The sequence below is a fragment of the Melanerpes formicivorus genome, unplaced genomic scaffold (genome assembly GCF_026170545.1).
Source record: "Melanerpes formicivorus ecotype bairdi unplaced genomic scaffold, bMelFor1.0.p_v2 SCAF_21, whole genome shotgun sequence".
NCBI classification, from domain to species: domain Eukaryota; kingdom Metazoa; phylum Chordata; class Aves; order Piciformes; family Picidae; genus Melanerpes; species Melanerpes formicivorus.
This window is the reverse complement of record NW_027142373.1, coordinates 10,670,191-10,696,734: the sequence shown is the minus strand read 5'-3', so window position 1 is coordinate 10,696,734 and position 26,544 is coordinate 10,670,191. Positions and strand designations below refer to the sequence as shown.

Here is a 26,544-nt window from a genome sequence, read left to right as displayed (position 1 = left end):
GCGACTCCACCACCTCCCTGGGCAGCCCATTCCAATGGGCAATCACTCTCTCTGTATAGAACTTCTTCCTAACATCCAACCTGAACCTCCCCTGGCGCAGCCTAAGACTGTGTCCTCTTGTTCTGGTGCTGGCTGCCTGGGAGAAGAGACCATCATCTGCCTGTTTACAACCTCCCTTCAGGTAGTTGTAGAGAGTGATAAGGTCACCCCTGAGTCTCCTCTTCTCCAGGCTGAACAACCCCAGCTCCCTCAGTCTTTCCTCATAGGGCTTGTGTTCCAAGCCCCTCACCAACTTTGTTGCTCTTCTCTGGACTCGTTCCAGCAAGTCAACATCCTTCCTAAACTGAGGGGCCCAGAACTGGACACAGGACTCAAGGTGTGGCCTAACCACTGCAGTGTACAGCAGCAGAATGACCTCCCTGCTCCTGCTGGCCACACTGTTCTTGATGCAGGCCAGGATGCCATTGGCCCTCTTGGCTGCCTGGGCACACTGCAGGCTCATGTTCAGCCTGCCATCGACCAGTACCCCCAGGTCCCTCTCTGCCTGGCTGCTCTCCAGCCACTCTGACCCCAGCCTGTAGCACTGCTTGGGGTTGTTGTGGCCAATGTGCAGAACCCGGCACTTGGAGACCAACCCCCACCTGACTTCAGCCTCTTTCGAGGACTCACGTCAACCTCCTCTTCTCCAGACCAAATAACCCCAGGCCCCTCAGCCCTTCCCCACAAGACTCGTGTTCAAGGCCCTTCACCAGCTTGACATCCTCCAGCACACCTCAACCTTCTCAGAGCAAGTTGCCCAACTAAGATCAAACCAAATCTATGCTAAATGCTGAAGAGTCCAAGCCCACCAGGCCAGAGCACCCCTTACATCTGGCAATTTGACATCCTCCAAATTAGCTCGGTCAGTTGTAGTTTTTGCTCACTGAACTGAAATAACAGACAGATGCTCAAGTGAAGAATTCAATGTATATTTATTATTCACAGTTAATTACTATCTACCAAATGCTGCTGCAGAGTTAAAGGATTAAGTACATAGGCCTTTTTTTTTTTATTTTATTTAAACACTGATTTTTTTTTTTGTTTGTTTTTAATATATATACACACACAAGACATATGTCTGCAAGGCTGCATGATATACACCAATTCCAAAATAAGGAAACAATCAAATGGTCCAGGTGTAGAATGCCATAGATTCCTTTTTCCAATCACTTTACAAAGAAGGAAGTGAGTGACAGCTAGCAAGGAGAAGGGGGGGAGAAAGTAATGCTCTACAGGATAGCTCTCTCTTTCATCTGCTGGAAAATTAAAAGTGTAAGGCAAAGTCCATCTCAGGAAGAAAACATTTGTAACACTTCAGTACAAAAAAAGGCACCCTCCAACAAAGGATTGCCCCTGCTCGGGCAGGGCGGGAGGAGATCTCCGCTGCAGGTTTCGGGTTCGTTGGTGGGGTGAAGGGGTCCAGCCAAACGGCCACCAAAAGGAACGAGAACGCAACTGAAGATTGGCACAGAGAGCGCTGCAGCTTGATTGCTTTCCTGTCCATCCAATTTAAATGTCACACACTGCTCTGGTGGAGGAGCAAATGGCCACGAGAAATGCCATTACAGAGCGGGGTGGGGGATTACAGTCATCACACAGCCTGCTGTGAATGGGGGGGGGGGGGGGGCAGAAATTCTACTTCAACAGTAACACTGACCTGAGGAGGGAGGAGAAACTGGAGAACAGTGATGCCAACCCCACTTTTCAACAGTAACACGACTGCAAATATTCCCTATCCAGGCCAAAGAGACAGGCTGATTACATGCATCACGTAGAAACATTCACTAATAGCATAAAGTTTGTTTTTCAAGCACTATTTCTTGAGGTTTCTCTGCATTATAAAGTTTTCCATCAAAGGAATGTACATTTTACAGGACATGTCAGGGCTATTATTTTGCAAATTCCCCCCACCCCCCCTTCCCACCCCACCCTTCCCCAAAATATTCTTCCTCCTTTTCCCTGGTCATAACTTCCCCCTTCCTCTTACTTTTTGAAGCTCCTGGTCGCAGCTCCTCAACTCTGAGCAGCCCAAGTGGCCACCTGGCACACCTTGATTTTTACTTTGCTTGGAGCAAGGGAAGTTCACAACCATAAGACAAATCTTTGAAGATGAAAGCTCCACCTCTGGAGATTTTGCTCAAGTGTCCATTGATAAAACCACCCTCCTTTACACCCTTTTCCCCCCAAAAAAAGGTATTTATTTACACATAGGCAGAAAAAAACCCAACAAACCCCACTGAAAAGCTCTGGACTGTCCTTTTAACTTAAAAATAATAATAATTAAAACAAAAAAAGAAGAAGAAGAAGAAAATAAGGGAAAGGCACTATGGAAAAAGTTACAGAATGTGCTCAACCGTACACCTTTAAGGAAAACCCAAAGAGCTGTCAGCACAGCATCAACAGACTTCAGTTGTATGGTGGAGTTTCTCCAAGCAGCAGCTCTGTGACTCCAAAGGAAAACAACAAAGAAAACAAAAACAAAACAAAACAAAAAACCAAACAGAAAGCCACACAACTCTTCTCCCCTTCCCTTGCTTGGAACCTGCTGAGCTTCGGAAGAAAGTGCCGAAGGAGAAGAGACAAAAATCAGATTAACACCTCGTCTTTCCCAGACAAGAAGAGCTGAAGGTTGAAGGCAAAAGCAGAGACTGGTGATTTATTTTTGTTGTTAGATTTTTTTTTTCCTTTCCCCCCCCCTAAAGGCAGGACTGTGGATTTGGTTCTTCTCTCACATCCCTTCATGCCAAAATGAAGACCGTTTGCAGAGAGAGAAAAAAATACCAGCAGAGTTTCTCCCTTTTCCTTTAACTGCATGGCTAGGACTTTATATGGCATTAAAACTTCATGCACTGATGGGACAGAGGGGGAGGGGGGGAAAACAAGAAGAGTGAATGAAAAGGGGGTAACCCAGGAGCAGCTGAGGAAATTTGTTACTTATTTTTTCTCTCTCTTTTTCTCTCTCTTTTTTTAAAGACAAGTTTTGGTGTGTAAGTTGAACTCTTCCCCCCCACCCCGCCCCTGCAGTTCCGTACTGAGTGAAGGAAGGATCACCTCATGGAGACAAGGTGACTCAGGTTTTTATCGCCGTGTGATGTTAGGTCACTGGCTGCAGTTAGGCTCTGTATGTGTATTTACTGTTTCTCTGGTTTCTTTAAATAATCTCTAATATTTCTCTCTAGATGTTCCGGTTCACTGGGGTCACATAGTTGCGTGGAAACATGCCCGTCTGTCCGTGGCAGGCTCCCTTCCACCAGTTGGGGTCAGAATTGTCAAGGACTTGGATAAAGTCTCCGCGACGGAAGCCCAGCTCTCCTTCCTCTTGGGGATCAAAATCAAACAGGGCCTGAACGTATGTGGGTTGCTGAAAGAAGAAAAAGATACACAAAGTGAGGATCATTTGCAGCACTCCAGGCGCCTCCTCCTCCCTCGGGCAGGAGGCTTAGCAGCAAAACATTTGGGCTGCTTCGTTTCACTGGGCTGAAAGGGTTCTCAAAGACTGGAACAGGTAGTTGAAGTTTCATCCCTGGCGGTATTTAAAAGCCTCAGAGATAGAATCATAGAATCAACTAGGTTGGAAAAGACCTCATAGATCATCAAGTCCAACCTCACACGTGGTGCTGAGGGACAGGAAGGAGGGAGAGACACTGTTCACAAAAGTGTGCAGCGACAGGACAAGAGGCAATGGTTTGAAATTAGAGAAGAGCAGATTTAGATCGGATGTCAGGAGCAGGTTCTTTGCCATGAGGGCAGTGGAACACTGAACAGGTTGCCCAGGGAGGTAATTGAGGCCACATTCCTGGAGACATTCACGGTGAGGTTGACAAGGCTCTGGGCAACCTGATCTAGTTGAGGATGCCTCTGCTTACTGCAGAGGGGGATGGAATGGAGTATGATGAGGGTTGGAAGGGACCTCTGGAGATCATCCAGTCCAATTCTCCTGCTAAATATACAACATGATATACAAAGCTCCCCCTAAAAACTGGATGCTGGCATTAAGACTCTCCAGGATCAAGAAGTGCTGTCACAGCTCATTTTGCCTGGTCAGCAAACACTTCCATTCTTACAGTAAAGCTAACAGCTCATTTAAAATGCATCTGTACTCTTAAAATCATGAGGCTAAGAAGGTATCTTCATCCTTGTCATTCTCAGACAGCTGTTTTCTCATCCTCTCTTATCACTGACCAAAAGGTGCAGACTGGTTACACAGGCAAATTGGGGCAAAGGGTGCCCACAGCACCTGGAGAGCAGTGTGAATTCCACAGCCCTGGTCTTCAAGCTAGAACTAGAATGCTGCACATGGAAGCAAGCAGATTTAGCCAACACTGACCAAAAAAACCTATAATTCCAGTTACATGCAACATAACATTCTGATTGCCCTGGGAAATGGAACAAAACTAAGAGCTACCTAAGCACAAGCTGCTCTGCTGGCACTTAGCATAGTTTTTGGTTTCTCTTAACACTAACTAGATCCAAACCAGAAGGCTTAAGCTGTTCCATATGCTCCTACCTGTAAATACCTCTTCAGGACCAAAACTTCCCTGGCTGCTGAGGGATACAGTCCTGGCTATGAACCAGTATAATTAAACTGTCCTTTCTTACTGTGTGTTAGAACCCATTTGTAAGTCACAGGAATCAGGTATTTTCCTGCAACAGTATCCATGAACATGAAGACAAGCCAAGAGTTCAAGCAGCAGCAATAACACTTTGCCAGAACTGAAAACAAGACCAGGGAGTTCTCAGGTAGGCTCTGCACAGCCAGCCAGCTTATTTACCAGTGGAGAAGGGAAGACTGAGAGGAGCTGATAAGCTCAATGCTTATCACCATCTAAAGGGAAGGGGTCGAGAGGATGGGGCCAGACCTTTCAGAGGTGCCCAGTGACAGGATGAGTGGCAACAGGCAAAAACTAGAACCCAGGAGGTTCTGCCTGAACATCAGGAAAAGCTGTGCTGTGAGAATGCTGAAGCCCTGGAGCAGGCTGACCACAGAGGCTGGGGAATCTCCTCTGGAGAGATTCCAAACCTGCCTGGACACTGTGATCCTGGGCAACCCTCCTTTAGCAGGGAGTTTGGACTGGATGATCCCCCTGAGGTCCCTTCCAACTCACACCATGCTGGGGATTCTAGCTGCAGGATCTAAAGATGCACTTCCATCTCTATTCACTTACTCCAAGATGCAATTCAGGTTCAGACCATGGCTGTGATAGCCTGAACAGTGCACTCCATGAGGACATTTCTCTTACCTGTGGCACCTGTTCAATGTCCCGGAGAAATATTTGCTGGTTCCTGGAGACAGAGGTGGATCTGTGATAATCTACCAGCTCGTTCAAAGAATTGAACTTCACCACCCAGAGGAAATACTTGCCAGCCCCATCTCTGAGCACCTTAAAGTGCTGCACATCATTTCCAAACCTGTAGGGAAAGAACAAAGAACACAAACCAGCACACCCTTAATCACAGAGCACTTCTCCTTTGGGATCATCAGCACAAAAAGGTCCTTCAGGGCACAATGAAAGCTGACAGTGACACTGGTAATACAGATACCAGTTGGCTGCTGTTAAACAAAAAAAAAGATGTCTGAAAACCACTTGTCAACTGCATTTTACAGAAACCAGTGATCAGAGAGATAGAAGCCACAAACTGAATGTAGTTTGAAGCAAATCCTGCAAGCTACACCTGACCTTTTCTGCCAAGAAGACTTCAGTTTAAAACCAGCTCTTCAAACCACTCTGAATCTGCAGAAGTTTGAGGTCTTTATTCATAAAGGATGTGTCACAACCCTCTGTGGCTTGGATCACTTGAACTATTTCAGCTTTTCATTTTACACAGCATTGTAGCTGGCACCCTGTACTTGGCCTTCTTGAGGTACATATGTAAGTCACCTGAGTCCCTGAAGACAGTACACAGAATTCCTAGGGGACATGCTGTGGCCCCTGCAGTACAAATACAAGGTCACATTGATGTAGCTGCTCCATGGTGTCTTCCACTCCACATTGCCAAATACAAGCTCTTGAAGTCAGGCAGCACAAATGCCCTGGTTGAGCTCTTCACGTGCAGCAATTTCCTGACTGACCTGAGCCAGTTCAGGTTTGTGCTGTTCTTGCTATGGTCCTGCACTTCTCAGTCCTTCCCTCACACAGCATCACTGGCTCTGTGATAATGCAATCCATAAGCACCAGTCCCATTATAGGAAAACACTGCCACAGGGATGGTAGGAGTGCATCTTGTGGCAGCCAGTGTGGACCTAGGCAGAAGCCTGCCTTGCAGAACAACCCCAAGACTCCCAGATGCTCAGAAGGTGATGCAACTTTTGTGTCAACAATTCTTTCTGACAAATGATGGCACCCACTAGAAGCTACTTTCCCAACATTTTATCCTGACTACAGAGGAACTCAGAAGAGGTCTATTGGGAATTTCCAGGTGGATGGCACATCAGCATTTTTACTTCATTCAAAACCACTGAAAGCAGAAGACAACTGCTCCCCACTTGGCATGCAGCAGGGCTTCTGTGCTGGCTGAAAATGTAGACACTATCTTGGCTGCAAAGGTCATGCAAAACATCTCCTGAATACCACCCCTGCTCTCCTTTTTGCAGCCTGAAAGCTTCTGACCATTTCAAATCCTGCAGATCACTGTTCAGGAGAAAGATTTTTCTAACTCAAACCATGGAAAAGAAAACCCCAAAACACAAAACCCAGCTGAGAAATTACCACCAGATGGCAATGCTAAGCTAAGAGGCAGGCAGAGCTTTGCTCTCACAACTGTGTTTCTTCAAGGAATGCACTTTCTGGAATGAAGCTTTCATTCATCTCTACTGTTCCAGCTCTGATGATTGGATCCCAGACAGAAATACAAACGTCTCTAATAACCAGTGGCTTTAATCCAGTTTGCTGGCATGACTCAGTGCTGCTGTACTGAAGGACAAAAACTTGGTTGCAGACTAAAGATGACCAGGAGTAAAACCCAACAAATCACTGGTAGCCACAGAAAACAGAGAAAAGCAGGACTTGTGCATAAATAATCAAAAAGTGTTGTTAGGACTCTAAAGAAAACCATTTATCATTTCTGGTAGGAAAGGGGAAGATTACATAGGTCGAGGCAATCCCAGGCACAAATCCAGGCTGGGCAGGGACTGGCTGGAAAGCAGCCCTGAGGAGAGAGACTTGGGGATGCTGGTGGACAATAAGCTCAACAGGAGCTCTCAGTGTGCACTTGCAGCCTGCAAAGCCAATCAGATCCTGGGCTGCAGCAGGAGAAGTGTGGCCAGCAGGTCAAGGGAGGTGATCCTCCCCCTCTACTCAGCTCTGGTGAGACCCCACCTGGAGTACTGCCTCCAGTTCTGGAGCCCCTATTACAAGAGGGATCTGGAGGAGCAGGAAGGTACCCAGAGAAGGGCCACGAGGATGATGAGAGGGCTGGAACACCTCTCCTATGAGGACAGACTGAAGGAGTTGGGGCTGTTCAGTCTGGAGAAGAGAAGGCTCCCAGGTGACCTCATTGTGGCCTTCCAGTATCTGAAGGGGGCCTACAGGAAGGCTGGGGAGGGACTGCTCAGGATCTCAGGGAGTGATAGGACTAGGGGGAATGGAATGAAGCTGGAGGTGGGGAGATTCAGGCTGGAGGTGAGGAGGAAGTTCTTCCCCATGAGAGTGGTGAAGCCCTGGAATGGGTTGTCCAGGGAGGTGGTTGAGGCCCTGTCCCTGGAGGTGTTTAAGCCCAGGCTGGATGAGACTCTGGGCAGGCTGATCTAGTGTGGGGTGTCCCTGCCCATGGCATGGGGGTTGGAACTAGATGATCCTTGTGGTCCCTTCCAACCCTGACTGATACTATGATACAGAAAATATTTTAAAAGCTAACATCAGCTGCTGAGGGCAGAATCTCTCCCACCCCTAACTCACATTTAATTATGTCATACACTCTTTGAAGTTTCTAACACCTCTACTTCACTGTGACTTCAGATGAGCAAGACAGGCAGCATGGCACTGTGTGGGCCATGGCTACCTAGCAGGAACTCCTGCTGGTTAACAACCAGTACTTCTAAAGGATGAGAACTGCTCCTCCTCACTGATACTATTAGACACTGCACCAATGTGGAATGTACCTGTGCGAGAGGGAACAGGCCTCTGTTTCCACAGCTCATGTCCCAGTGCTAGGTAACATCAATATCCCCAAAGCATGTGCCAAGCAGACATGAAAAATATGCTTGGAGGTGTTGTACTACCCAGAGAGAAGACAGCATAGGAATTTACACTGCAGGAGAGGAAGGAAAGAGGAGAGCAGAAAACAAGTGGCTGTACAGAGGAGAAATGGGATCCACAAGCAAACCAACAAACCACACCTGGGACTAGATGAGCCAGACAGCAATGTCCACCAGCTCAGCCCTGTAAGCTCATTACAAACCCGAGCGTACACAGTTGTGCTATTTGAGAAGGAATAAATGAGTATCACTGGAAGAACAGGAATGCTACAGGGCACGTGGAAGATGATTCCTGCTCCTCAGCATTGACAATCACCTCACGAGTCCAAATGAGCAGTAGATGGCCTGATTACCACACAGAGTTGCTTCAGGGCATTACTTACTTGACTGAGAGGGAGAAGTCCCCCGGAGCGCTCTCACTCTCTCTGATGAGGAAGGCACCATCGTGTCTCTGTTTGCCTAACATCTCCTCAGCCTTTGCTCGGGGGATCTTTCCAAAAAACCACCTGGGTAGTGAGGAAAAGAAAACAAGAGTTTTCATCATTTCATGGAAGAGCCCTGGGTACTCACACAGAGATGAAATTATTCCTAACACAAATAACCACATTGCACCTCCCCCCAACACAGGCTGCTGAACCACGCAGCGTTTCACAACGTTTCATCCTGACAATGAAGCAACTGTGACCTGATAAGCAGGCACTTGCAGTAGCCCTGTTTCACCTAATTTAGCAAAGCAGAGATGTGGCAAGAGAGCAATCCTCAAATTACAGGATTTGCTTTCAGAGGTGGGAAAAATCATGCTCAGAATTTCACACATTATTATGCACATTGTTTTGCACCCAACTGTGTCTGTGAGCTAGGACAACAAGAACCTACTGTACATAACTGCTTCACAGCAAAGTCCTGCTTTGGGACACTCAGACAATCACCCTGGCAACTGGCTACAACCTTGGACAAAGTTAGAATGTCTTCTGTGGTCTGCACTGTTATCTTCATAACCAGGCCTCACACCCTAAGGCCAAAGAGATTAATGCCCAGCTCAAGCAAGAAACTCAAGTGCCTTCCCCTGTCACTAAGGAGTAGTCTCACCTCTCTGCATGCACAGTTTTAATTGCCCAAACTGTATGATACCATCAACTCACAGACAAAAAAAAAAACCCACAAAGAATCCTGCACTGGTGACTGGGCACTACAAAACTTCCCCAAGATACAGCAGCATTTATTTCACTGTTAGTACCCAAAGATAATCAGTGGAAAGCAATTACACAATCTCATTATTACTTAATGTCTCCTAAGGAGCAGCCACCTTTGCTTTAACCATTTTCTGCAGAGCAGACTATATAGAAAGATGAAGTTATTAAGGAGTAAGCACAGAAACAGCACTATTTTAGGGGGTAGAAATCTTGTAGTGTTTGAAAAATGCTACAAAAGAAAACGAAAAAGAAAGCAGTGTTTGCAGATTGCAATGGAAACATTGGGAATTCACTCTCAGGTTTCTCTTTAGAAACAAGATCCTGTGTGATTAACCCATTCTGCACAAATGCAAAGTGCACTTCAAATCAAAACCAATTCCTACTCTCACTCAGACCGAGTGGCAAGGCACAACTGCTTCAGCAGAGGAGGAGTGGCTGCATTCAGCAGCTGGTTGCCCCCCTCAGCCCTGAGTTCAATCTGACCTCTTACAAAGCACCGTGGTCCACGACAGGGATCAGATGTCAGAAAGCTAAGGCAGGTGCTGGGAGTGGAGTTACCAAGCAAGAGAAGTTCCCTCAAGGTCTCCCTGCTTCACTACAGAGGAGTGCTGAGCTGGACATGCAACTCAACTCTAGGAAAGCCGCTGGTAAGTCTTGTCTCAACAGCGTATTTTCTTGTCTCCTCTTGCAGTCAGGACAATCTCACAGCTTTCACATAAGCTGTCACATGAAATAAGTGCACCATGGAAGCCACATCTGAAATCCCAGGCAGCTGTGCATAAATCCAAGCCATAGGTTGACCACCGCTGTGCACCGGGGGGTAAACCGATCTCAGGCAACCAAATTATCAACGCTGACCACCAGCTCCTGGTCATGGGATTCTTACCCACATATACAGTTGCATTTCCAGACTAATCCAAGATTAAAGGCAAACAAGAGCTGAGTGGTAGGTCACAGAGTGTGGGAAAAGCAGAACCCTTCTCACAACCAAGAAAGTACAGCTTTCAGTTCTGACTAACAGATCACACAGGACAGGAGCTCTTACCACAGCCTGTAACCATGCAGATGACTGACCTTAGAGGACAGCACTTAATAACAAGAGCTCCACTCACAGACTTCACTTCCTACAGTGAGAGTTTGGGGGCAGCAAGAAGAAAGAAGCTGCCTGAAACAGTCTTTCCTAGGAGCAGCTGAAGCTTTCACCTTTTAGGTCCTCCTAAAAGGAAGCTGTCTCTAGAGGTAAAGGACCACAGATTACTTGATCACCATTCTGCAGCTACTGGCAGCCCTTGCTCCTCTCACTGGCTGTCTTCACTACCTCCTCACCGTAGCAGGCTACACAGAAACATATCCCTGTATTATATATATCAAGGTCATGAGGCCACAGATGTATTTCTACTACATGCAACATACCCAATAAAACAAGCCTAGGACATCCCCCTTGTAAAAGGAGCATCCAAAGCATTTAACTACACAGCTCCTCTTTGGCACTGAAAATGGTACATCTGTTTCCATGACCACCTAAGGCATGTTTTATTCCCTTGCAAGTCTTTTTGTGTACTTGTTATCCCCTGGAATGGAAAAGAAAAGCTTTGCCCCACAATCATCCTATTTCCATTCCTATTTCATGGTTTTTAGTGCTTTTCTGAGGGGTGGGGGTGTTGCATCTGTGCCACTTCTGGGTACCCAAGGTGATGGTAGAGGCTGTGTCTACTTGTCTCTCACTGCACTCTGCTGCACTCAAAAATCAACTAAGAGACACCATGATGTGAAACCCAGGACTCCAAGGTAGCATTTGGTTTCCTGGGCTGTTGGTCCCGTTTCAGAAAGGGAATGAAGTCTTGGATTTTGCCTCTGACCAATGCTACATAGAGCAAGCTCTGCATTATGACTTCAGATATTATGCCATTGCTCTTGTTTACAAAGTGTTTTAATTCTGTTTAGTTCTCAAATAACTCTCAATTACTCACATGAGACTTGGAAATTAAAGCCTCACCTTAAAAAAATAATGAACACACCTCAGTCATGAAGGAAAGCCTCCAAGAGCTCAACAGAACATCTATGATCCTTCCTGAAGCCTCAGGAATACATCAGAGAAGGGCCACGAGGGTGAGCAGAGGGCTGGAGCACCTCTCCTATGAGGACAGACTGAAGGAGTTGGGGCTGTTCAGTCTGCAGAAGAGAAGGCTCCCAGGTAACCTCATTGTGGCCTTCCAGTATCTGAAGGGGGCCTACAAGAAGGCTGGGGAAGGACTTCTCAGGATCTCAGGTAGTGATAGGACTAGGGGGAATGGAATGAAGCTGGAGGTGGGGAGATTCAGGCTGGAGGTGAGGAGGAATTTCTTCCCCATGAGAGTGGTGAAGCCCTGGAATGGGTTGTCCAGGGAGGTGGTTGAGGCCCTGTCCCTGGAGGTGTTTAAGCCCAGGCTGGATGAGGCTCTGGCCAGGCTGATCTAGTGTGGGGTGTCCCTGCCCATGGCAGGGGGGTTGGAACTAGATGATCCTTGTGGTCCCTTCCAACCCTGACTGATACTATGATACTATGAAATTTCCCCCCCAAAATTTTACTGAATCACTACAAAGTACAAGTGTACACTTAGATTAAAAGAAATAACACTTCCAAACTAACAGCAGCATCAAATTCTTAATCTCTTCTGCCAGCTGTTTCTGAGTCACTTTAAATAGAAAGTCTAAAGATCTTTCACAGTTCTTAAAACTCCCCTGCAGTTTTAGGACCTCACCACTCCTTTAGACCGTCAGAATAAAAGGAGCTTGAATTCTAAATATAAATAAGATGGAAAAAAACCCCAACCCTCCCATAGATGAAGGAAGAAGAGTTATTTTTAAAGACTACAGCCTACTTAAGGCCACATTTGTAAAGCACTAGAAGCCTTGTGCATGTACAAGTCTGCCACAGAATGGTGGGAGGGGTGGGGGGAGGGAAATCACCAAGAATTACTATCAAAAATCCCACATGCAGAAACAGGCCAAAGAAATGGACTACAACACTTCCACAGCTTCCCAGCTGAAGGGTTGAGCTTGGGAAGAGGGCTTTCCAGTTAGCTTTGCAATGTAGGTGAAAACTTGGCCAGTCAGTACTGCACAACCAAATCCAGGCACTGCTGCTGCACTAGAGGGAGATGCAGTGGCCAGTACACCACGGAGCTCTCACTGCTCTCAGGCTCACTTCAGCTGGCAGTGTGGTAACTCCTGGCTTTACTCAGCACAACCTTTTAGTTTGGCTGACTTCCTCCATGTAATGGGTTGGGGCAAACCCCCTCCCCACCACAGGGCAGAAACAACGACTCAGACAAAGGGGTTGCAAAAGTGATGGAAAGATTAAATAGAAAAACAATTTAAAAACAAACAACAATGAAAGCTTTACAGAGAACCACAAGCACCGTGACAAAGAGAGAAATCCCAGAACATACCCAAGAACATCCCATCCCCACCTGGGGGTACACCCAAACCCCCCCAGGGCTCTTTCCTCCCCCCCCAACCCAGCCTTGGGCCTGGGCAGGCCCAAGGGAGGCGGCTCACGCCATTTTACCTAGGCTGCAGCTGAGGACGAAAGAGAAAGTGAAGACCCCACATGGGCATTTTATAGGGGAGCAGGGCATTATGGGAAATGGAATACCTGCCTGTGACCACCCCCTGGGCTGGGCCCACCCCTTTGGGACCTCCCAGGTGTGTTCTGTGCAGTGGCATCCAGGCCAGCACCCAGCCTAAACCACCACACTCCATGAAGTCACAACAGTGCCAAGTGAGACAACAGGAATACCTCCAAAAGAAAGCTGATTAAGAACACAACCACTTGAGATCCATGCAGCAGGTTGCTCCATGAACAGCAAGTCCTTCCCCTGCCCCTTGAAGGGGAGAGCAGCAGTCCTGCCACCGAACTGCACTGCTCTGCCTTCACAGGAAGCCTCCCTGCCCAGAGCTTCTTGCAGCTCTTCTCCAGTATCATGCCAACGTCTGCTTGCATATTTTCTTTATTAATTGATGTGGCAGTTCAGATTAACCCTTCAGATTCCTGGTGACTCAGCTGGTGACTGTGAGCCCCCCATCTTCCTTTCAGCTCCATATGCTAAAAAAGCAAACCAGAAGAGGTACAAAATACAAGCAAGAAACAACACTGCATTTAAGACCAGCTGTGGGGCTGAAGGATTTAAGGTCAGATCTCAGGACAGGATTTAAAGACATCTTCAGTTGCTTTCTTTCCAAATCCCCTTGAAAAGCTCTTGTGCCACCATCCAACAATACAATTTGATACTAGTCTGAGAACAGCAACATTCTCTTCCACTCCTGGTCGGCTGCCTGCAATTTGCCTTTTGTAGGACTACTCAGAGAGCTCTGCAGGACAGCTAAACAAACACTATGCTGTAGAAACGTCTGCATAATTTCCCAGGGTTGTTAATGCACTTAGTCAAGACTCCCAGCCCCGCCGACACATGCAGCTAACTTCCATCCAGCTGCCATCAGCAGTTTAAACCTCTTCAGAACAGGTCACATGAACTTCACTTGAAAAATCACTACCAGCTTCACCCACTGGCAGGCTCACGCATGGTTCATTCCCCTTTGATATCAAAAAGGGAAAACCTGGCAGCTCCATCCCTCCAAACCAAAATACCACAGGTGATTACAGAACAATGAGCACCATCATATCACAGGAGACATCACTGCAGAGTAACTGTTTTGAGAAGACATGTGATGACTCACATCAATGAGAGAGAAATTGCAATGCACATATGTGATCCCCAGTGGACAGCACCAGCAAGGAAAACCAAGCATGGTACTGCAGCAGACAAGGCCTGAAATGATTTCAGAATTTCCTTGGGCATCCTTGCTTCACATCTTGCTTGGCTGCACGACAGCAGCATTGCCTCCTCTCCTTGGGGCACAGTCCCTCAGCAGCCTCCTTCTGCTATTTCAAAAGATGCCTTAGAAAAATAATTCTGGATTGAGCTGCAATACCTCTGTGATAATTACAGCCAATTAACAAATCAATCATCAGGTTTTGTGAGCAACTGAAACGCTATAGCTCATCATCAAAACTCTGATTACAGGTCTTGCTGCTTTTCTTCACTTTCAATCTGTTGCCCAGACCTTGCTGTTTTCTCGTTCAGGTGTTGAAGGATCTCAAAGGTTGGCAGAACCAGAGTTTAGTAGAAGACAGCAAAAACATGAACTGACACAAAGAACATACCCAGTCATGAAATGCTGCTGTTATCACATGCTAGATTCTTTGTGTCTAAGGGGAAATGTTTAAAGCAGTTACTCAAACACAGCTCTCTGGAGCTGCAAATCAATGCAACTACATTTGTGTAATAAGAGTACAGACTCTGTGAAGTTGGCCTGTTTTGTAAGGAAGGTGTTGGACCAGAGGTCCTGTTCCAGGTGCTGCTCCATTTGAACAATTCTGTGATTTAATTCTCAGGATGCAACACAGACACAGAAAGAGTTCAGCTCAAACATCCTTAAACATTTTCCTGGTGAGCTGTGAATGCCACAATTTTTCCTCTTACCTGCTACACTAAGGCAAGCAGAGAATAATCACAAGAACACACTTGCATCACCACAGAATCATAGAATAGCTTAGCTTGGAAGGGACCTTAGAGATCATCTACTCCAACCTCCCTGCCATGGACAGGGACACCTCTCGACTAGACTTCCTTGCTCAAGGCTTCATCCAAACTGGCCTTGAGCACCTGCAGGAAGGAGGCCAGTTCTGGGCCCCTCAGTTTAAGAACACTTGAACGTGTCCAGAGAAGGGCAACAAGGCTGGTGAGAGGCCTTGAACACAAGCCCTGTGAGGAGAGGCTGAGGGAGCTGGGGTTGTTTAGCCTGGAGAAGAGGAGGCTCAGGGGTGACCTCATTGCCCTCTACAACTACCTGAAAGGTGGTTGTAGCCAGGAAGGGGTTGGCCTCTTCTCCCAGGCAACCAGCACCAGAACAAGGGGACACAGTCTCAAGCTGTGCCAGGGGAGGTTTAGACTCGAGGTGAGGAGGAAGTTCTTCACCGAGCGAGTCGTTGGAATGGGCTGCCCAGGGAGGTGGTTGAGTCATCGACCCTGGAGGCGTTCAAGAGGAGATTGGACGTGGCACTTGGTGCCATGGTCTAGTCATGAGGTCTGTGTTGATAGGTTGGACTCGATGATCCTCGAGGTCCTTTCCAACCTAAGTGATACTGTGATACTGTGAGGCATCCACATCCTCTGGGCAACCTATTCCACAATCTCACCACCCTTGTACTCTGAATAACTTCTTCCTAATACCCAGTCTAAACCTACACTTCCCCGGCTTAAAGCCACTGCCTCTCCTGTCAGTAGACACACTTATGAAAAGTCACCCCACAGCCTTCTTCTAGGCTCCTTTCAGGTATTGGAAAGCAGCTCTAAGGTGTCCCTGGAGTATTCTCTTCTTCAGGCTGAACAACCCCAACTCCCTCGGCCTATCCTCATAGCAGAGGTGCTCCAGCACTTGGATCATCTTTGTGGCCCTCCTGTGCACTCATTCCAGCAGTTCTCTGCCCTTCTTATGATGGAAACACCAGAACTGGATGCAGTCTAACCAGCAAAACACCAGAGCAACCACCAGAAAAGCTTCCAGAGCTACCCTGCCCTTCAGCTGTGATCTGAGTTACAGCAAACAGTGCAGCCAGAGCTACAACTCAACAGGCATCCTCTAGCCATCCGTAGGTATGGTTTTGGTAGATGTTGCAAGGTGCACCTTGCAAACTACTTGGCAGAAAACCTTCCTCCTGTTTGAGAGGATGTGAAAAAGTAGTATTAGGGGTGGCCATCACCAAAGCTCTACTCACGGGTGTGGTTTCATTTCTATGTAGTTCTTGGGAATGAAGCCATCCTTGCCGTTGAGCTCTGCCTTGTACCAATTCTGATCGCATTCTTCATTCAAAACCTGAAGGAAGCAAACAGAAACATCACGTTATTTCTTCCTATTCTGGTTTCTAAGGCTGCTCTTCTAAGAGGAGCTTATGAAAAGCTGCTAGCCATCCTGCTCCACTGCATCTCAGGGGTGCTGTTCAGAGCTGTGGGGGAGCAAAAAGCTGGACGAGCAATTTAAGACAGCCAAAGGATTTCAGTGCCAAATCCCCACGCTCCAGAATAAAGTCACTGTAGGTCCACAGGTACTTTTAACAAAACTAGACTGAGATCTGTGCCAAAGATAAGCTGGCTGCATAAGCAAAAAAATTCTGTTTGAAATCTGCAAGCCAGGAAACTCTGATTTGTTTTAATCATTTCTAATGATCTCTTTTTCCTGACTTCAGCTGATGAACCTGGTACTTTCACCCAGCTTTTCTGCATCTGCACTGGTGGCACACTGGGTTATGTTAAAGATTACAGGCAACATCTATATTAGAGAGAATCACAGAGTTGACGACACTAGCACAGGTCCAGCTGCAGATCCAACTGGCTGCTTCAGCTGGTTTTGGTGATACAAGTTAAAAGCAGGTTAAGGAAGGTGACAGAAACTGCCTTGCCTGTTGAGCATTTTTATGCTAACAAAGCAAGTTAGACACAAACCAGAAGAGAAATCAGGTGAAAAAAGCTGATTCTTTGAATTGCACCTCAAATACTGGGTTCAGTTTGGGGCTCCTCACTCCAAGAAGGACACTGAGGTGCTGGACTGGGTCCAGAGAAGGGCAAAGTTGGTGAAGGGTTTGGAGAACCGGGCTGGTGAGGAACAGCTGCGGGAACTGGGATTGTTCAGCCTGGAGAAAAAGAGGCTGAGGAGAGACCTTCTGGCTCTACAACTCCCTGAAAGAAGGATGGAGCCAGGTGGGGGTCAGTCTCTTCTCCCAGTAACAAGGGACAGAATGAGAGGAAATGGCCTTAAATTATGCCAGGGGTGATTTAGGCTGGACATTAGGAGAAACATTTACACCAAAAGAGTGGTTAAGCCCTGAAACAGGCTGCCCAGGGCAGTGCTGGAATCACTGTCCCTGGAAGGGTACAAAAGACATGCAGATGCGGCACTGAGAGACATGGCTTAGCGATGGACTTGGCAGTGTTGGGTTAACAGTTGGACTCTATGACCTTGGGAAGTCTTTTCCAACCTGTTAGATTCTATGATTTAACTTTTTTCCCCTTTTGAATGGATACTTTTCTTCCTGTAACTTTATTCTAAAGATCAGGAGTTACAAGAGAGGAGCTTTTAATAGCATAAATAGGCAGCTTTATAACACACAAAATGCTACTTCAAAGCATACTTGCTCTGAAAACTTTAGGGTGTTTTACTTTTCAGTGCATTTCTGTCAGCTGGTAGAGTGCAACAGGCAAGCCTGGTACACTGCCTTAGAAGTAGTCTCATCTTGAATGAAGTAGTATTATGTTCTGTAAACAAAGCCCATGCTATAGTTTGAAACCACCTCTCCTCAAAAAGATTTTGATGGAGTTGGAAGGAAACACTGCCCCTTCTCCCCCTTAAAATCAAGCACCACACCACCACTTTTCCCTGAGCGCTTCCATTTCTCCTCAGCTGTCTGAGGCTCTTTTTGTTTTGACTTTTGTGGCAACGGCCAACAAAGAGCCTGATCGGAGTTTTTAAAAGAAAGAAGAAATACACTTAAAGCCTCGAGTCACAAAAGTATCACATGATTAGCACTGCCTGAATGCAGGAAGATGAGGGAATGTAAAGAGAAAGGCAATGTGAACACAGATCCAGAGATCACACAGAGTTAGGGTCAGGAGAGAACCTCAAAATCGTCACAAACAATTACTGCTCTTTCTGACTTTTAGGGTGGGTTGGGTTTAGGTTTGGTTGGGGTTTTTTTGCTGTCTCACTATGTTTCATTTTTTGAAAGGGTGATGAGAAGAAAGAAAAATTCTAGAAAGGAAAAACAGTCAAGAATTTGTCAGTGTAGGCCTTAAACTCTTCCAGCCCATGGGAGTGCTTCAGAAGACTGAACTCTGAACATCCAAGCCTGCTGCCACATACCAACACCCTAACCTGCCTCTTAGGAAAGAGGAAAAACTCATCACCTACTGAAATGAAACCTGGTAAAGCACCAAGAGAAATGACTCAGTCTCTCCTCAGTGAATTCCAGTGCTTAGCAGTTATCTGGCTACTCCTTAACTCCCAGCCATAGAGGCTGATGGTGGATGTCCACCCCCCAGTGCCAGCACTTCCACAGGGCCACATCTACAGAACTTCAGCTGAGCAATGACATGCATTTTACAGCCCATTTCAGGATGTTTTCAGCTGAAGAGACTTTAACACTTATGAGATCTTAAGTACTTTTATATGGATAGAAGCATCCAGGCTCTCTTTTGTGCAGCCACTACTTTGGGCTTCCACGTATTTATTTACAAGCACTGCTTCAGCATGCATTGCAGTTCAGCCATTTAGCAAGGATAATCTGAGCACGGGTCATGAGCAGTTCAAGTGCGGCTCTGTTACAGGCTGGGAGGTAAAAGCCTGCACATGGAGAGTCGACGCCGATCAGCTGATGTCTGCTGCACTGCCTGGAAGCAGGAGAAGGCTGCCCGTCTCTCGCAAGCACTGTCCTGACTGCGAGGCAGCACTGCAGAAACTATTCAACCCCCCATCACCAAGCGAGGGTAGATGACACCAGCAGGCAGCTCTGAGCAGGAAAGACGGAGATTTAAAGCTGGTATGTTAAAAAAAATAAAAATGCATTCATGAAGATTAGGGAGACGGAGGGCACAGGTTAAAGCCCAGATCCACAACTCAAGTCATGCAGAGACTTTGGCACATAGCTTGAATGGCCAGGAAGTTTGGCTGTCATGCAGCTCAGCCACCATCACTGGAGTCGTTTACAATACAATGGAACACAAAGATGAGCCATTCTGATGTGATGTCACGTAAGGCAAATCCTCTGCCACAGCCTGCATTCCTCTATCAAAGCCGGCACAGATCACATCTTTGATAAGATCGTGTACTACAAATTCATTTCATTACCACCAGAGACCAGGTAAGGGATACGGCAGAGGCTGCACTTCTCCCAAGAACAAGAAAAAACCCTGGATCAATTGCAGCTTCATAGGAAGGATGTTACCCCAGATTTGTGCTTTGGGCAGTAGGTATTTTAAAGGATCAGAAATTCTAATGCCCAAATGTAAATGACTTTAATGAGTTTTATCTCGCTCCGAAGATATGCTAATAGATTTGGAGGAGCCAAATCACAGAGGGCTTGGGGTACTCATTAAAGCTTGGCCAGGAGCCAAATACCAGCGCGGGAGCACTGCTGAGGCAGGCATTAAGCTTTGTGTCCAGAAGAGGGGAAAAGAAACCCCGAACTAGCCGGATAAAAGGCTTGGTGAGGCGAACTGCCTACACATACGCATGTACAACCTGTTCTGGGGACTTCAGCTGCAACAGTGAATCCTCCCCAGCTCCCCCCTCCCCTCCACCTTCAGTGGCTTTGTGTGCTCCAAGGACTTTTTCCTGCTTCACACCCAGGCGGTGTCACAGTCGGTTGTCCTTTCTAGGATCATTTTAACAAGCTGTCAGGGCTCCACGCACACCCTGGCAGACAGCCAAAGTATCCATGCCCTACGTTATAGACCAGAGAGTTTATACACACACAGCCAGCATGTAAACGGCTCTGGTTTCCTCCTCTTGGGCCTTTCAGTGTGCACCCTGGGACAGCAGCACATAGCATTCTCGTTATGCAGCTCCACGCTCAAGTGGAGTCACCTCCACAACACAGCTACCTACAAAGCCTCCTCTTTTTAATCTGACGGTATTTCAGACACTGCTGGAGCTATTCCCAATGCTTAGTCAAGCAAAAATGACTTGTACTGAAGAACCTTAAATTCAGGACAGCTTCACAGTCATGTGGCACAAGGCTGGAATGCTTGTGGCTGCTACAAAGTTATGCAGCTATTATTTGTGAAGACAGAGTCACAGAACAGTAGAGGCTGGAAGGGATCACTGGAGATCATCTACTCCCAACAACTCCCTGCTAACACAGGTTTGCCTAGATCAGGTTGCACAGGATCATCAATATCCTTTGTACAGCTTCAGCTGGAGCAGGGCAGGGCCAGCTGCCTCAGGCAGAGTCAGGACCTGCACAGGGCTGGTGGCCATGGAGCAGTCTGCCCTGAGAAACACCTGTGGTGTAGATGTCCTGGATATCTCTGTTACTGCAATGAAGCTGGTGAGGGGTCTGGAACACAAGCCCTATGAGGAGAGACTGAGGGAGCTGGGGTTGCTTAGCCTGGAGAGGAGGAGACTCAGAGGTGACCTTCTTGCTCTCTACAACTACCTGAAGGGAGGTTGTAGACAGGCAGATGTTGGTCTCTTCTCCCAGGCAGCCAGCACCAGAACAAGAGGACACAGTCTCAAGCTATGCCAGGGGAGGTTTAGGCTGGAGGTTAGGAAGAAGTTCTATACAGAGAGTGATTGCCCATTGGAATGGGCTGCCTGGGGAGGTGGTGGAGTCACCATCATTGGAGGTGTTCAGGAGGAGACTTTATGGGGTGCTTGGTGCCATGGTTTAGTTGATTAGGTGGGTTGGATTGGTTGATGGGTTGGACACGATGATCTTGAAGGTCTCTTCCACCTTGGTCTGGTCTATTCTATTCTATTTCCAGGTGGGTTTAAAATCCAGAGACAGAGACTCCACAGCTTCTCTGGGCAGCCTGCTCCAGCACCCTCAAAGTTTCTCCTTAAGTTCAAGTGACACCTCCTGTGTTTTAGTTTGCACCCACTGCCCCTTGTCCTATCACTGGGCACCACTGAGAAGAGCCCAGACTCATCTTCTTTCCCTCCACCCTTTAGATATTGATCAGCATTGATAAGATCCCCTCTCTGTCTGCTCTTTTCCAGGCTAAAGAGCCTCAAGTCTCTCAGCCTCTCCTTGTAAGAGAGATGCTGCAGTTCCCTAATCACCCTCATGGCCCTTCCTTAGACTCTCTCCAGTATTTCCCTGTCCTTCTTTAACTGGGGAGCCCAGAACTGGACACCATACTCCAGGTGCAGCCTCACCAGGGCAGAGCAGAAGGGAGGAGAACCTCTCTCAACCTGTTGGCTACACTGTTTTGTGTATGCAGATAAACTGCAGAACAGCTTTCAAAGAAAAATGGGGCCACTGACATCCAGTTGTGAAATACAATTAAAACCTGAGTCTGGAACATATGTGAGGGCTCTGCACTGGTGTATCTGCCTCAGACACAGCTGTAATGAAAGAGCTGACTTTTAAAGTAATTAAACCATTTTGCTGCAAAACATTGTAAGAAAAAGCATCCAGCAAATCCATCTATCTCCTACCTCCAACTGGCCTCCAAGCCATTTCCAGATAATAATTAAGATGAAAATTTATCCCAGCCAGTCCTCTGCCTCTGAGGAAACAACAACAGATTCTCCACTGAACCATGCAAAGATTTTCCCAGGCTTACCAGAGCTATAAAATTTACTTGAAGTACTGCATGTGTCACTGGATTCTGCTTTGAAAATTCCCCCCAAGTGCAAATAAACACAGATAAACCAAGCAACAAAATGAAACGAGGATTTGCTGCTCCAAACTAAGACAGCCTTCAAAGAAATGGAGAAGGCACAAACATTTGTCTCAACAATCGTTAAAAGCTGCTGCCCCTCACATAGGTCAACACAGAAAGCATTCCTCTGCAGTCAATCCCCTTGTCTGCTGTAGATCTAATCAACTCTATGCCAGAGTGACTCTTCCTTTCACACTGGGGCATCTGTGCCTGAGAGGAGGAAGAAGGAAGGATATTTTTAGCCACTACATTTGAACACATACTGCCATGTGATGTGCTCTGTCTGCAGTCAGGCCTGTTTTACAGCGAGAGTGGCTCAAGTGCTGCCCCTCAGTTTCCTAGGTTGATAATAGATTTGTTATCAACAAAAGCCCATCTGTTCCCATGGAAGTGGAGAAAGAGGCGCTGCTGAGGAGAGCCCAGTTCCCAAGTTTAGCTAGAGCAGCTCACAGCGTCGAGCACCCCCAGCCATTTTCAGTTCCACACCTAGCCAATATTCCTAAGCACAGCTTTTCCCCCTTTGTGAGTCGCTGCACACCGGGTTTAATCCCTTTAAATCCACACAACTTTCAGGAACACACAGGCACTGAACTGGAACACAAGAAGCAGATCTGGCATCTCAGCTCTCAAGCTGACTCCAATAGGCAAGCATGCAACTAAACATAAGGCCTCAAAAGTGCTCATGTGCTTGTGAATCTAGCAAGGCTCAGAATGCGTGGGGCTTGGGGACAAAACCCAACAAACCCCATCAGAAAGGGCTCTGAGTTCTGGCTAAACCTCCTCTTTGCCCTGAACAGTAAGGTTGGGGGATTCTGGCTGTGCTAATTGGAACAGAAGGCAACACAATCACTCCAGTACGACCTGCTAGCTGCCAATGTGGTTCTTCCTCAAAGTTGTGCTGATGTTGCCACAGAGAAAACAAAGCTCCTGACACTCAAACCAGGGCAGGACTTCAAATTTAGAAAGTGAAGAGGATTCAAAGGCAGCAATTCTGAAACACAATTATGCCTGGAAATTGCTTCTCCAGGGTTGAAACAGTGGCTGGGAGGATGTTTCTCACCCTCTTCAGAAGTATTTCAGCACAGCTTTTTGTTTCAGAGAAGAATGCCCCCCTTTGCTGCTGGAGTAAGAGCTATGAACTAGCTACAAACCCAGCAAGCAGCCACTGCTGCAAGGGAAACTAACCTGCAGCAAGTTCAACACACTCCATAATGTGGAATTTTCCTTCACCACAAACTGACTGCAAATGGCACTGAAGGACATCACAGAATGGTTTGGGTTGGAAGGGATCTCCAAAGGTCATCTAGTCCAGCCCCCGGTAGTGAGCAGTGACATCCTCCTCTTGATCAGGTAGTTCAGAGCCCTGTCAAGCCTGACCTTGATTATCTCAGGGATGGAGCCTCAACTATCTCCCTGGACAACCTATTCCAGTGTTCTCATGGTAAAGAACTTGTTCCTAACATCCAATCTAAACCTACTCTTCTGTAATTTCAAGCCATTGCCCCTTGCCCTGTCACTACAGGCCTTTGGAAACAGTCCCTCTCCAGCCTTCTTGTAGGCCTCCTTCAGGTATTGGAAGGCTGCTGTTAGGTCTCCCCAGTGCCTTCTCTTCTCCAGGCTAAACAGTGCCAGCTCCCTCAGCCTGTCTTCATAGCAGAGCTGTTCCAACTGCCTGATCATCTTCATGGCCCTCCTCTGGTCCTGCTCCATCAGGTCCCTGTCCTTCCCATGTTGAGGGCTCCAGAGCTGGATGCAGTACTCCAGGTGAGAGCTCACCAGAGCAAAGTGGCAGAATCACCTCTCTCGACCTGCTGGCCACACTTCTTTCAATGTGGCCTAGGATGTGATTTGCTTTCTGGGCTGCAATGCATGTTTTTTGCTTATGAGCAAGTTCATCTCTTCAGGGTTTTGTGGAAGACAACCCAAGACCCTGCCTGGTAACCTGCAGCTCCCTGCCACATCCTCATGTCGCACAAAACCCCCTGAGGAAATGAATCCTCCTCACTTTGGCTGCCTAATGCCATCAACAAGGAGGCTGCACAGAGGAAAACAGCATCTTAATAAAATCTAGGATAACCTAGACATCAAAATTGTAGCTCAGGTCAAGCCAACTCAGAACTCTTCTCTCCTTTGTTTACTCATCATGACACACAGTACAGTTAAAAATTGACTTCAAACATTCAATGCAAAAAGGTACATTGGACAATGAGGGCAACTAGCTGAAGAACAGATTGCTGCTAAAACCTTTCAGGCTTTTCCTTTCATTCCATTTATTATCATCACACATAGGAAAGGCAAAATGTTCACATTTTTCAGTGCAAACCCTAAAGCATCAAGTTTAGGCACGCTTTAAGATTGTGAATACTTGCTCTCTAGCTGCAGATGTTGGTCAGTTAGAGGGTAGAAGGGCTCTGCAGAGGGACCTTGACCAACTGGACAGATGGGCAGAGTCCAACAGGATGGCATTCAACAAGTCCAAGTGCCAGGTGCTGTACTTTGGCCACAGCAACCCCATGCAGAGCTACAGGCTGGGGTCAGAGTGGCTGAGAGCTGCCAAACAGAGAGGGACCTGGGGGTACTGATTGACAGCTGCCTGAACATGAGCCAGCAGTGTGCCCAGGTGGCCAAGAGGGCCAATGGCATCCTGGCCTGCATTAGGAATAGTGTGGCCAGCAGGAGCAGGGAAGTCATTGTGCCCCTGGACTCTGCATTGGTTAGGCCACACCTTGAGTCCTGTGTCCAGTTCTGGGCTCCTCAGTTTAAGAAGACACTTGAACATGTCCAGAGGAGGGCAACAAGGCTGGGGAGAGGCCTTGAGCACAGCCCTGTGAGGAGAGGCTGAGGGAGCTGGGGTTGCTTAGCCTGGAGAAGTGGAGGCTCAGGAATGACCTCATTGCTCTCTACAACTACATGAAGGGAGGTTGTAGCCAGGAAGGGGTTGGTCTCTTCTCCCAGGCAACCAGCACCAGAACAAGGGGACACAGTCCCAAGCTGTGCCAGGGGAGTTTAGGCTCAAGGTAAGGAGAAAGTTCTTCGCAGAGAGAGTCATTTGTCATTGGGATGTGCTGCCCAGGGAGGTGTTTGAGTCACCATCTCTGGAGGTGTTCAAGAGGGGATTGGATGTGGCACTTGGTGCCATGGTTTAGTCATGAGGTCTGTGGTGACAGGTTGGACTTGATGATCCTTGAGGTCTCTTCCAACCTTAGGGATACTGTGTAAAAAAAGTCTGAAAACACTTCACAGCCACTGAGCAAGTTAAACTGCACTCAACTCCCCACAACTATGGTATCTAAATAATGCACAGAGACTGCAATACATCCCATGTGTTATGGATACATTTTCACCCTCACCCCTACCCCCATATTCATCATCACTACAGAACCCCTTCTTTCACCCTTTCTAATGGCACATAAAGACCACAAAATACTGACTCCAAAACCAGTATTTCAGGTCTTCCCACAAGGACAAATCTGCACTGCAAGGGCCCTTCCTCCCCCCTCCTCAGCAAGGCTTTTGTCACAAGCCTTATCTGAAGTGACAACTGTTACTTCACCTCAGTGCTCCCACTGACAGCATCTTCAGCAGGACAAGCAGCTGAAAGCAGAAGCCAAGAAAAGTAACTTCTGAAGCTGTGCAAATCAAGAGGCTAGTCTTTGGGTTACATGCTACCAACTCTAGAGGTGTTTTCCCCTTAAAGAAACAAAGTAATTTCCATTCCCTGGTAACCTAGTCCAAAATAAAAGACAAAGCTGAAAGACAGCAAAGCAAAAATGTCTCTGTAAGGCACTGCACAGCCACTCTAGGATCGAAGCTTCTCTTTCCAAGCTGTAAGCAATATTGTCCTTCAAGTCTACTACAGCAGCCTGCTCATCACTGGAGTCCTAATCCATCTAAACATTTGCAGGTAAATCCAATATTCACCTAACCTTCAGAAAGGGCTGATGGGGGAAAGTAGCTGGGTAAGACTACAGGAGAGGATATTACTTTTAACTAGGTGAGACAACAGCAAGTTGCAATTACACTTCTATGCAATGTTGAACTCCAGAGGAAGAGACAGTGGTCCAGAAATCCATAGCAACACTGGCTGGCAAGTACAGTAAAGACTGTCCTAACAGAACAAAGTCCAAAAAGAGGAATGCAGTCAGGATTGAGCATTCAACTTTCACATAAAAACCACTTTGGGTTTTTTTTGGTGCATGTAACACAAAAATACATGAGGCAAGTTAGCTGAGATACAATGAAGTCTACCCACACAGACAGGACTCAGCACAGACTAACTTACCCTGCCTCTCAGGCCTTGCAACTCTTGTGCTCTGGCAATTATGAAGAATTATTTATGTAGTTAATAGGAGGGGAAAAAAAAAGAGAGAAGTAAACCAAGAGCACAATCTAGACAACTCTCTCTCCCTATGGCTCACCTGCTGTAGTTTTACATGGCACAAGTTGATGGGAGGCAAAAAAACCCCCAGTATGTTCAATTGTATTTGCAGTGACCTCCAAAATGTCTTAATGGGGATCCTGGAAAGAGTCAAAGCTCAAGGAACTTTGCCACAGGTCCCCTCTTCAGTTAAGTTTCCTTCTGTGCAGGAAGTTTCCACTAGCACAAACACAGAGGTAAAAGGGTAACAATTTCACC

General features: G+C 47.0%; 1 protein-coding gene across 2 annotated transcripts in view; it reads right to left on the bottom strand.

Annotated features, from left to right (window-relative positions):
• Positions 1 to 952: 952 nt before the first annotated feature.
• The window catches only part of GRB2 (growth factor receptor bound protein 2), a 61,727-nt gene continuing 36,135 nt past the window's right edge, over positions 953 to 26,544 (bottom strand). For both annotated transcript variants that reach the window (XM_068151554.1, XM_068151555.1), the window contains 4 exons: positions 16,247 to 16,344; positions 8,617 to 8,739; positions 5,280 to 5,448; positions 953 to 3,400 (listed from right to left, as the gene is read on the bottom strand). In XM_068151554.1, the coding sequence (XP_068007655.1) occupies positions 3,215 to 3,400; positions 5,280 to 5,448; positions 8,617 to 8,739; positions 16,247 to 16,344 (576 nt within the window). In that variant the 3' untranslated portion in view covers positions 953 to 3,214. The remainder of the gene's footprint in view (positions 3,401 to 5,279; positions 5,449 to 8,616; positions 8,740 to 16,246; positions 16,345 to 26,544) is intronic.